Source organism: Polypterus senegalus, chromosome 4 (assembly GCF_016835505.1).
Source record: "Polypterus senegalus isolate Bchr_013 chromosome 4, ASM1683550v1, whole genome shotgun sequence".
In the NCBI taxonomy this organism is placed as follows: domain Eukaryota; kingdom Metazoa; phylum Chordata; class Cladistia; order Polypteriformes; family Polypteridae; genus Polypterus; species Polypterus senegalus.
This window is the reverse complement of record NC_053157.1, coordinates 49,164,248-49,177,522: the sequence shown is the minus strand read 5'-3', so window position 1 is coordinate 49,177,522 and position 13,275 is coordinate 49,164,248. Positions and strand designations below refer to the sequence as shown.

The 13,275-nt window shown below is 35.5% G+C and overlaps 1 protein-coding gene across 1 annotated transcript in view; it reads right to left on the bottom strand.

The window, feature by feature from the left end:
• Positions 1–10,454, bottom strand: part of ntrk2a (neurotrophic tyrosine kinase, receptor, type 2a) — a 245,226-nt gene extending 234,772 nt beyond the window's left edge. Inside the window, exons 1-5 of the mRNA XM_039750595.1 lie at positions 9,898–10,454; positions 4,518–4,592; positions 4,332–4,403; positions 3,779–3,847; positions 3,125–3,282 (exon numbers count right to left, since the gene is read on the bottom strand). Coding sequence (XP_039606529.1) covers positions 3,125–3,282; positions 3,779–3,847; positions 4,332–4,403; positions 4,518–4,592; positions 9,898–10,106 — 583 coding nt within the window. The 5' untranslated portion in view covers positions 10,107–10,454. The remainder of the gene's footprint in view (positions 1–3,124; positions 3,283–3,778; positions 3,848–4,331; positions 4,404–4,517; positions 4,593–9,897) is intronic.
• Positions 10,455–13,275: the final 2,821 nt, after the last annotated feature.

Genomic DNA, 13,275 nt, shown 5'->3' with positions numbered 1-13,275 from the left:
TCGCAACAGCAACGTCCTGCTAATGACACAGAGGTACAGACACAGTGTCGAAATGTACTAAACGCTGCAGCTCAAGAACATAAGAGTGAAACACCTCAGCAAAGGAGGGCAAGGCTTGAAGTTTTCACTAACAACATTGTCTATCTGGAGGTATTTTCTCGAGACAAAAATTAATAGGACTCATATGCCAATGATACGGCTAAGATATGGTATTGCCAGTGTCTTCTTATGAAAGCCAGTGGGGCAGCAAGCACAGGTAGGTCCACATCCTCTGCACTAGGTAATTCTTAAGAGTTAGCGGACGCCTCTCTAAGTTCACGAATATATTAAAACTGCTAGCGAGTCTAGGGGTTGTTTTTTGTCCCAAAGACCACACACAGCTAGTAATTTAGTTAACACTACAGCTGACTGCTCAGTGATACAGTTTCTCAAAACAAGCCAGAACTCAGCTAAATGTTCCATGTTTCTAAAATCTGGCTTGTAAAAAAATACAGGGATACACAATGAAAGACATTCATAGTAACCAATTCCAGATACCTCTTTGGATGTAACATACTTTAATATACTGCCCACCCCATTACTAATGGTACATCTGTTTGTTAGCAGGAAAACACTTGCCAATGCTACTTTCTCTCTATTTTGAAAGATTTGACTAGTCATTGACCAGAAATAGTTGAAGCACTTCCCAAACTTTGCTTCTTAGAGTCTTGAATAAATATCTAAAAAGTAGAACAAAAAGTATGAATACAAACTGTCTATTGCCCCACCAGAAATCCTTCATTTTGTTTTAGGCCCTGTTTTTCCTATACTACTATACTATTTCTTATACTACTTCCCTATTCCTGTTTCTCTTATACATTTGCAGACAACTATATGTTAGTTCAGGTTGGAGTAAACAAGGCATATAAACTGTTACCTTTCTACCAAACATGCACTGAGAATCATAATTATGATAAGCAGTCATTTTAGGTTATCTATATCTAAACAAATGTATATACTGTAGATATGCAAGTCTTACCAAACAAAGCGTTTGCACAACAACTGCCAAATGAAATGTGAATTTGGAGCTGTAACACTAAACACATTTCCATTCATTTTGAATTTTGGATCTGACAAGCATTTTCATATATCAGTATCAGCAGCTTCCAAAAAAAAATGCAGGTCCGATGACATATCTGTCTGTCTTTCACATAGCTGACTTGCTGAGGTTTTCAACCAGATCAAATGAAGCCTCTTTGACCACAAATACATTTTACTGTTTAGCCTACGTGTGACAGGTGAAGCACCACTTGTCCTAAGCAGACAAAAGGCCAATAAGCTGCTTATATTGTTTCACTCATCTGCAGCCCAGATCAGTCACTAAACAGAACTGATTTTGACTAGCATAGTTAAAATGGAACATATACATACGGGCCAACTGATGATATACAAGCAACAGACTACATCTCAATCCTTTTATTTTCTTTTTGTCATTTAGACATGTACTTCACAATATTCTAAAAGTAAATTACTCTCATTTAGAATTACCACAGATGTTTTATAGATACTAAAAATATTCAGTACTTTCAACACTTTGTACTTTTTCAGATGCAAGCTATTAAGTGTACGATTAAGCTCTTCATATGGTGAAATCATTCCTCTTGTGTACTCAAGTGTGAAAGCTCCACCTGAACATTTCCAACACATTTTAATGCTAAATTCTTAAAACCCCTATGAACTCTCACATTCACGAATGAGAGAAATATAAAGAGAAATGTGGAACAGCTCAAAGCACATTCAGATAACAAATCAAATCAAGGTATTTGTGTTATGAATAAGTAAATCAGATCAAATCATGCTGCAATTAATGCACAGGCTGAAATGAAAAAACACATTGTAAAATCTGTTACATACAGCATGTGACTTTTACTTTTTTGGGATATGGGCTATGAGATTGTATCTGGATGGTATCTACTTGAATGTATTGTTTGCCAGTTCATTGTATAGGAGTTCATTTTTTTACTCTCTACATTCCTCCAATTTGTAACTACTTTGTAATTTCAACAAATTGCAAATCAGTTGATCCTGAAAATACTCAATACTACCAACACTTACAAATGCCCTCAAAGTCAGTTATGCAGAGTAGTAGCAGTAATTGCAGCCCTGCCATTGTACAGAATACAGTGGGATTTTTACTTACATGTTCAACCAACATGCTTTTCCCCACAGTTGATTTCTATGTTAATATATATTAATAAAACACACTATATTTTGTTAGTGTTTTAGATTGCAAATCATTGTTCTATTATTTCTAATTCTAATAATTAACTTTTAAAATGGTGTGTTATACAGTACTATATTTAAATACCACGTTATATTTTATTCTTACCAAACAAAATACATGTATGAAACTGAACCTTTAAATAAAAAAATCTCCAATACAAAAACTACATCATTACTAAGCACTGTCTAAATTCTGAACAGCTATAGTATATCTACTTCCTCTGAGAAAAGGCACCATTACTTAATATGCTAGTCATAATTACTTGACCAAGATATATTTTTTTTTATCTCTCTATCATTATTATTTATCTTGGGAAAAACCTCTTGCATAAAAGCCATATCCACTAGATTGGGATGCTGCCAGCATGTTGCTAATGTAAAGACACTTAACCTGCTGGCCACAAACACTTTGGGGAGCAAGCTTGTTGATAAAAATGGCAGGCTAGTAAACACCTCCAGTGAGTGAGTGCTAAATTCTGAAACTCTGACCACTTTCCTCTACAGAATTATCATCGTATTAAATGTCAGCATGAGAAAAATCCAGCAGAAATTGCTTATCCGTTAGTTTCACTTTAATATACTTTCATAGTAGTGTACATTGTTTGAAGAGTGTTTGCTGAATAATGAATACAAATTTAGCAACTGCTGTCAATAATACGCTCATTAGTTTGTAATACACATTTCCAGTAAAACTATTTTAGGCCAGTCGTACTTATTATTTGGAATTGAGGCAATAGTATAGGCATTTAAAGAGCATAGTAATTTTTTAGATCTGTCTAATGTTTATTCTACAAGTTTCAAACAGCACAGTAAAAAAGGCAAATGATAAAACTGCTTTTGAAAATGAATCTCAAGAACTTACCACATTTTGGGATGCGCATATTATAAAGTAGTATCCTCTTGTTACTGTTGTCCTTGCAAACCAAATCCTGAGTCTCAAGACCAGCAATTTCACTCTCTTTCCACAGTTTCAGCCATTCAATATCACATGAGCATCGAAATGGATTTCCTGCCACTACACTAAAATAAAAGATTGAATAATTTTCTTCAATATTTAAATTATATGAGTCACATTAGGTTTATATATTTATTTTACACACACATTATTTGAATAAATCATCTGTCAAGCAAATTAATGCTAACATAAAATGCTGCATGTAAATGTCTTTAACTTAACCAAAATGCTTTCTTTTTAATGACTAATCTTACTGTTATATGAGAATACAGTACATAACTAAGGCAAATGTCAATTCTATCATTCTACTGTAAAATGGGGTTTGCTGTCATAGATCAATAATTAATAATTAGATTAGAAGGAAATCTAAACAAGTGTTACTACTACAAAACATAGTTTAGCAGACCTAAGCAGCCAAAGCAGTCTGCATGTTACAATTGTTGCAAAAAAAAAAAAAATATTGTAATTGCACTTTATTTGTTTAATAAAGAAAAACATTAAATATGCATCCATTTGCTTAAATAGAAATGTGCAAATAATTAGAAACACTGGACTACTTACAAGTAAGTCAGATTTAAATGTCGAAATGTCTTCCAGGATAACGTTGAAAGTTTATTATTTTTTAGATTACTGCAAGAAAAAAGAAATTGATTAACATCAATGATATGATACCATTTATCGTTTTGAGGCAATCCATAAGTTTAATGACTGTTCATTCGCCTGCACCCAGTAGATGGCCTTTATTTTGATAAATCTTCGATAGCCAACATCAGTGCTGAAGGTACTGCTAGAGAATTTCACTGTTTGAAGTTAAAGAATAAAATAAAATAACACTGTAACAGACATTACACATTTGTAGACGTCTGTTCTGAGATGCCAGATAAATATGACTGGAAATTTATCATGTTGGTTTAAAGCGCCCAATGGTTTTTAAATTATTTTTTTTTTACATTTATTAATAAAGAGTTTGTATTTTAATAAGTGCATACAGATTTAAATGCCAGTTGTGTTGCAGTTGGGGATGCCTGATGTTGAATGGTGTTTTTCCCCAAACGCCACATATGATCATGAACAATACTGACAAGCATTACTGATCACTTTAAATATCACTTACATGTACTGCAGCTTCGTGTTTTTATGAAATGCAAAACGTGACACGTACTCCAGTCCAGAATTTGCCACAGTTCTTTGTAATAAACAAACAAACAAACAAATAAATAAGAAGGCGAATGCATTAACAGCAAGAAAAACATACACTGTGATTTTCTTTATCGTTACCGTTATAAATGTTGATACTTACAGATTTCTGAGGTTCATGTATGCATCCATATCAATATCACTGATGTTTCGCAACTTGTTTTGATTTGCGATGTATCTGTTTAGTAACAATAAAACAAAGGTTAATCGGAGATCTGACTAAATCTGTACTCTAATCATATAAGCCACTTTTCCTCTTATTCATATGTCCCAGTCCAGTAATGCGTTAACTAAACAGTAATGTGAAATAAACGTGCGCTCCCACTGTAAGTGTGAGCCAACAGCTGTGAACAGCGAACCGCGGAAGACTTCAGGAAAGCTGAGGATGTTGCACGTCAATTCTTTTACAATCTCCATCGGAACAACGAAATAGCGAGAGGGTCTAAACTTCTTCCTGACTATTTTTTTTCTTGGTATCTCAGAGCTTTTGGTTAAGGTTTGTCGTTTCATAGCGCAAGGTGTTAAAGAAACTAACTGGAAATACAGTACTGTCGTTTACAAAAAGGGATGTGCACTGAACAGATGTAAGAACAGTTTTAAAAATTTGGACTGGGAGGGCTGGCGCAATTTTACATTTCATCTTATAGGCCCTACACCCTACACAAACGCCACAATGCTTTAGAAACAGGATTAATGCTACGCGCATTTCTGTGCATTAGTTCCTTTTTAGACTCAAATTTTAAAAGCTATTAAAAATAATCTCTAATTATTTTTAGATATTATTTCTATCAGTAACTTCAAAGTTCATTAAGCTGCTGCATAAATAATGTTTTGTAGTATATTTTGAAATCTGTTAAGAACATTTAGCGTTTCAAATAAAGAAGAAGCACAGGGCTATTTAGATTCCCCACTCCATACAACTTTACAATTTTGGGTCATCTCCCCCTGCTTGTAGAGGAGGCTGCTGGGTGACATAAACTGTCCAGGAAGCAGACCTGGCAGAACTCAATAACTACTTGTATAAAAACCCACCCTAACTCACACCAGACCAACAGTCACCAGTCTTCTAGTAAGTCAATGGGAAGAAAGAGTGGCCAGAGGAATCCTTTCTGAACACAGAGACATCCTGCAAACTCCATAGTCAAAGCACCCAAAGTCTCCATTACAGAAATGCAAGTTACTGATTGGCTAATTATATACTGTAGTATCTTATATAACTTGTACATTGATCAAAATGAGCACAGTTGCCTGTATATTTGCTATTTCATAATAGATCTTCAGAATAAACCTATAAAAAGGCACATGCTATCTATATAAGACATTAGAATTTTTTATTTGAAACACATTATTTTTTAATTATACCTTTGCAGCAATTAAATGTATAACATTACCAACAAATTTGAAATTCTGATTTTGTATTAATTCACTAATTTAGTATACATTAAATAAATGAATAATTCAAGTTCACTGTTCTACTTAAAAGAACACATTTAGAATTCAGCTTCATTTCAGTCCATTTTTATTAAAAGCTTTTTTTTTGTGTGTGTTTAAAGAGATTGTTTTAGTAACCTCCTTTTGTTAACAGAACTCATTTTATACTGACAAGAATTAAGTCCGAAGGGTGATTTTCAAACCATACAAACCATTTTTGTACACTGTTAAAAAATAAAGGTGCCAGAGTGGTTCTGAAGAGCAGTGCCATAAGGGAACTATGTTTGGTTCCCAAAAGACCAACTACATGAAGGTTCCGGAAAGAACCTCTATTTATTTATATCCATAACAGGCTCCATACAGTTAATAACCATGAATAGATGGTAACGGAATTGTGAAATACCAATACGTCATGATTTTAAAAGGTCTCTTGCTGCATACGTACAGCAGCACACTCTAATTTTAGGTTTTCTTAATCTAATAGGTAGCTCACCATACATTAAATATTTCTTTTTTTTTCTTTTTCTGTATATTAGGAAGTTTTTCAAAGCACAAATAACCAACTTCATACACCGAGAGCCCTTCCCAGAAAGAACTGTGCTTTTTCAAGTAATGAGTCTAGGAGAAACCACACAACCCAATAAAAATGCTATCACAGAACCATTATTTTTAAGAATGTATTAAGACCCATGAAGTTAAAGTTGAACTCAAAATGAAATTCAGAATTGCAGTTTTTAATTGTATACACATGGTAGTTTTTGGCCCTAGCCTTATTCTGTATTTTTTTGTTTGTTTATTTGTTTTTGGGGTTGAAAATGAACAATTGGATAGATTAATAGTTTGTAATTTGGAATAATAGATGCCATACTAGACTATACTCCAGAGTAACTACAGTATACCCTGTAATGTAAGCCCATTATATTGATATATATTTCCCTTGCATGGTGTTATGTGTTTATGATGATGCCCTTTAGTGGTGGAAGTGGTGGTCAATAAATGAAAAACATGCAGACACAACTTCCACAGTTGTGGTAATGGCAAGGACAGTTTGGCACTTACTATTTAGCTTTAGCATTAGAGGCATACAACAATAAGTTTAAATAATATGCCACTCTATAATTAATATTATGCAATAGTAATTTAAAATACAGATGGGTGTATAATTGATAGAAATTATCACACAATGAATGACTCAAAACATGGCTTGAAGCAACATTGTACTTCAAAGACCAATACATTTGCTAATCAGTGCTTCATACTATTACATTAGTGCAAGACCTAGAAGTGTGCACAGAAAATTATTAGGATACATTTAATATCTCAGAAAGTATTGAAAAAAACAGAAGACGGGAGATGTTATTTATTAGAAGAAATGATCAACTGGGGTCTATCTTCCTGTCAGACATAAAGATAAGTTATCCCCAGCTTTCCATTGTACACAGCAGGGGCAACACAAAGTAAAAAGAGGCCACATCATGGGGGCATAGTCTGTGCTAATGTCAAAGAGCTTCCAGGGGGTCAGGCGTGCAAAAGAACCCCAATGTCCACAGTAATAAATTCCACTGACTAACCACGCATTCAAAAAGCATTTTATCTAAAGGGTTTAAAAACCCATTGCCAGAAATTATTAGTGCAGACAGTGCCCCATGTTTTGCAAATGACTGTTAGCTTCAATACAGATTTTGAACACAATAATTTAAATATAATTCAGGGAATTTCTTAATCTTGGTTTTCATAGACATTACCAATCAGTACATTATGTATTCAAAAAGAGGACAGATAGACAATTGGATCACTCTCTATAGCTAAAACCATAATTTTAAATATAATTGGGGTGTTAAAGGGATCTGAAACAGCACTATACTCTGTAAAGAAAATAAATTGCCAATGCAAAATATTAAAATCTATGCTTGCTTTTCTTTCATACTGTGTGTAGATTTACAATTTATTTCAAATTCCTTGAATTATTAACATAGAATTACTCTAAAATGTTCTATTTCAATTAGGACTGATATTCTGTAAAATTTCAAAAGGCCTATTCTGTTCACTATGGCAACCAGCCCATGTTCTGCTCTTTGCTGAAAATATGATATTGTACCTAAAGAAAAAAATAAATAAAAATGTTTAACAAATACGTCCATCGTCGTAAGACTGGACCTTTAAAATAAATAACTGACAATGGTACTTTGAGGATCAGTTGCACGTTAATACATTACATCACATTTGAATAACTTACATTCAATGTATTAGCAGCCACATATTAAAATTCAATAATAATATTTGTTAAAATGGCTGGATTTGTATGCATATTAAATGACTCAGCACAGGAAGAGTTGGCTGGAAGGCTGTCTTTTAAAAACCTTGAAGTGTCTGATTTAAAACCATTTTTCTTTTCTATGTAAAGTCCAGTGAAACAACATGTAATTCTTTAGGCCAAGGGCGTCTTTATGCCTGCAAAACGATCTTTGAGACTAAATGCAAAATTATTTCATGCTTTAGAGTTATAAATTAAACCAGTTTAATTCTAAAGGAATTCATCCTAAACCTGGAGTTTATTTATTTGTATTTTCTTGCCTAAAGCCTTACTTATCAGTATAACAACTTAGGATGAAATTCTTAGACAAAATGTATCAATTTGTATGCTGCTCACTAAATATTCTACAGTATATGGCTACATGAATTATATTAAAGCTGATGTTGTCACAATGTTACAGCATAACGGAATTACCACAATTACTCCTCAATCCATGTTGTTATCTTTTACTATTTAAAATATTTTTTTTGTTTCCTTTGCACAGTTCTTATAGTAGTTCTTTCTGTGAAAGGGCAATATTAAATTATATGTCATATATAATATATGGCAGAAAATAAATTATGAGTATTAGATACCATTAGTATTATTATTATGTTCATGTAAATTTACTTCATTTTGTGACTCTTAATCTTCTCATAAAAACTAATGTCGATTTTTATTAATATTTAGTATACCTAGAATATCTTATATTTAATACGCACAATACCTAAATGCTTTCAGAAGGCATTAGATTTTCAAACTTATTCGAAATCCTCAGGCCTTGTTCAGCTAATGCGTTTTTAATAATTTCATGATCGGTGAAATTCATGTTAAATGTATCTCGTCATTTGTCGACTTCGGTAGTACTCCGACGACGCTGCGTTATTTTTATACTTAATGTCTATGCTTTGCAACGGAAAATAATATGACTTTTGCTGGGTAGAATGGTTAGATTTAAACAATCATTTCAGCAACAGTACCGCCACAAGGGTCACTTACGCAAGGTGGGCGGAAAAAGGGGGCGGATCCGCAGGTGGACACATACATTATTTTAGAAATAATTTCTAATCATTTTTCTACACCGATAGGTTAATTAATTGCCTGCGGTTTACACAACGCACGCACGCACCAATACGCTTTTCGCCACCGTCCTTGACATTTCCAAAATACAAACACGTGTTCAGAAATTATTATCATCTGTAGATGTGATTCACCTTGAAATTACCGTTCTATCTAAAAATCTTAAATATGAGGGGTTTTTTTCCCTCAAATCTTACTGCATCCTTCTAATTGCTGTAAGAAAGTCTCCCAGTTTAATGACATCAGTTGTGGAGTCTCTGGCGAGCGAGTGCAAATCAAATCATCCATGAGCTTTTAAGACCGAGGTCCATCTAAGTTAACCTGCACTTTGATGCACTGCTTTAGACATGTGCAAGTTCTCATATTACGGATTATTTTAAAAGCATCTGCCTAAGCAACTGCCATGATACAGTTGCCACTTGTCTTTGTAATTAATGGCAATGCCTTTTTTTCTGTCTTTCCCCCATATTGGATCAAAATTCCATCATGTATTATGTATTTAAAAGAACGCAGCCCTGTCATATAAACCATTCCTAAACACAACCGACTAAAGCCGCTATTGGAGTACGTAGCGTAATCTCCCCTTTACAAAGATGAGCGAGGCACCCCAATATATCCCCGCCCCTCAGTTTAATATAGCAGGTATTTTACAGAACACAGAATATTTATTCATACTTACATGTCAGTAATATTTTCCATTTCAGCCGCTGAACTTAATACCGGGAATGCTATAATCCCTCGATCCTGCTCGGTGCATGTGATCCGTGAGCTGCCGCAGGTACATGAAGAAGGGCAGGCGGCAGAGAACCTCCACAACCCGAGTAAAAGCCAACAAAATCCCCAGCGAGGCATAGCAGCGGGTCCATGCCACCTCCACAAGGAGATCATGTTGAATCCCACTGTGCCTTATCCAGCTCTGTTCCAAGCGATCCTTATTCCCAGCACCCTCCCGACAGTGTGGTCAGCAACACAAACAAACAACCATTAGATAATCCTTTTGGATAGAGGCTCGGTTAGGCAAGAATGGTCCTCAGCAGCCAGGCGGTAGTCATATCAGAATAGATTTAAAGGTTTAGATTCTGTGCCAAGGATCCTCTCTCTCTCTCCCTCCTCTCCTCTCCTCTCTCTCTCTCTCTCTCTCTCTCTCTCTCTCTCGCCTTCCCTCTCTCTACACTCGAAAGAAGGGGGGTTGGGGTGTTTGAATAGAGAAAACGTTACAAGGGACAAATGATGCTGTTCGAGTTGTTCATCTGCTGTAAGAGTGTAGGAGGAAACGGAGACAGGGAGGGCTCAAAGAGTGGCGCTCCCCGAAGTGAGAGAGAGCTGAGACAGATTGCGTGTTCGATCAGGGGCAGCGTACCCTTATACTTTGTACTGCTGGGGTCACAGCGCTCAGGATTTAAAGAGGATCGATCAACGTTCTGTGAGAGTGTGTCAGCTGAACCTCCAAATAACATCATAGCCATACAGAGATAGATAGATGAACAGATGGATAGATAGCATTGCTTTCATCATTAAGGGTATAGGCTAATATTGTACCTTCCATATCGCTTTCTTAATATGATAATATGCACGGAAACAATGTAGCGTATATATTCAGTGATGTTTACAGAAAGGACTTCTGTCCAAAATAGTCTTATACTTAATTTGTCTTATGAATTACTTGACCATATATTCTGACATATTTTGAATCTGTGATATTCTTAGCGGGAAATCACCTTCATCTTTCCTTCAACTCGCAACAATCTAGTTTCACACACAAAGTACACAAATCAATCAATTATATTGCACTACTGATCCCATGAAATGGACTCCAGCAGCTAGACCCTAAACCGATTGCCAAGAGTCGCAAAGCAACAGCTCTCTCTGAAATGGAAATGACGGTTCGCAGCACAACACACTGTATATGATGTATGATTTTAATCCGCCTGGGCCTCGTTTTCAATGTAGTTTGAGATTGCACACATACACCAAATGCCATCAAAAGATGTGTAATCAACACATGTATCAGCTGCATGTTTGTGAACTCTACATACATACATTGGAGCTCTCAGAAGTGCAGTTAAGACTGAATGCACCTGTCCTCTCGTCCATACGTGCATGCGCCAAGCGCAGCGGACCCACGCACTTGCTAAGATTGGCTCGTAGGTGTGTAAGCCTGTGCGCAGGCAAGCACTCTAATTGAAAGGCGACTACACGAACGCATACATTCAGTCGGTTGTATATGAGCACTGAGCTGTTCAGTCTAAACTGCAAGGAAAATGACGCGCGGACTGACGCACAACTGGGACATGAATGAAGAAATATAATAATAATAATTAAATATAAAAAACATAAGAGAACATCTACTTTGCTGTTCGGGTTTAAAAGCACAACGCTGCAATTGCTAAGCACAGCAATGGATAAGAGATACAGCCAGGTTGGAAGTTCATTTGAAACGTGTTTATTAGCAATTTTAACCGAATAAGACCACTTCTTTTTACTATTAAAATCAGAATAAAACATGGGCTCCATTATCGCCAACTACCTTTTTTAAACGGGAAAAAAATAAGGAATTTATAGGCGATGTCTTTTAATCTACTTCAATTACACGATTAATTAGACTTAATAAAACACATTCGACCGTGGTTTTCTCATGCGGAATATGCGATTAGAGACGTCCGTCATAATGAAATACATATGATAATACATATGATCGGCAGAACCTTCCCCGTTTTCTTGTTACTGAAAATAGTGACATTTGTTGTAAACCAACTAGTATATTATGCTTTAACTGCAAATAAATAAATTGTGCTTGTTGATAAACGGCAATGGAAATCGTTTTTCTGGGAATGCTTCTTTCATTTGCGGCTCAAGAGTTTTTACCGCAGTAATTTACCAGCGCGCAGTAGCGTCGCAGTGTACCAATTCATGGAGTAGCGGCGCCCCCTTATGGCACTTTGAGTAGGGGCCACTTTAGAAAAGTTTGCAGGGAAGAAATGACTAAAGCCGTACACAAAGTCCCAGAATATCTCAAAACAGGCAGTGGATTATAAACGCGGCATTACTAGTCCTATTATTAATTTGACTTGTCTTTACCGCACATACTGTTATTTCCAGTGTCGTTTAGTACTGTGTTAATTCGTAAGTTTCTTCATAAAGCCTTATAATGTTGCCAGTTGTACAGTAGAGTGGCTGTAATCGGCCTGGGTAAGAAATCCACTCGGGCAGATGGGAATTCAAACTTACATAGAAGAGGTCTTCATTACAGACGCTTTTTTTAATCATTAACCGATTACTGGTTCTAATGGAGTATGTTGCTTTATTCTTAACTTGTTTTTTAGGATCCCATCTAACTCAGAGATCTCCTAAACTCCGTTCTTTGATGGCCATCATTTTTGCAGCTATCGGTGTCTTAATTATGAGCTATTTTTCACTGTTCATGAAACACTTTATTTATTTGACACATCAGACATTTGTAAACTGCTGATTTTCTTTTTTTCCTGAGAGCACCATCAACATGTTTTACTGTCTAGAAGAGACCCAATATTTTTCAGACCTTAACTTTTTTAAACATATTTTACTGAACCAGAAACTGTACAATGGATCCACATATAAAATATGATCAAGTTAGCTGGGTGTCTGTCTCCTTACTTTTTGTATCTTAGTATTTGGTTGTTGGAAACAGTTAAGAGCGATGATATGGGTTTCACATCTGTGGTCCACGGGTAGGGCAGTGGTTCCCTACGACCAATGTGCCTTTTTACTGTGAATAGTGAAGTAAATCCTGTGAGGTCACCAAAGTGAAGAGGACTACAGAGGGAGGACTGACCAGGAACAGTATTCCTATTGGGTTAACAATAGACAGGAGAAACACCCCAAATGGAATAGGTGAGATCTTTCTGCTCCTGTAGAAAAACAGACTGCTCAGATTCTACAACTTCTTATTTGTTGCTCTAACCCAATAATATGTACATTGCTGAATAATGATTTTGGGATTCTGCGTTTTTTTTGCAAAAATGATTAGATATTTAGACATTACTAAGGAGAAAAAACGTTACTTGTTGCTTGGGTAGTC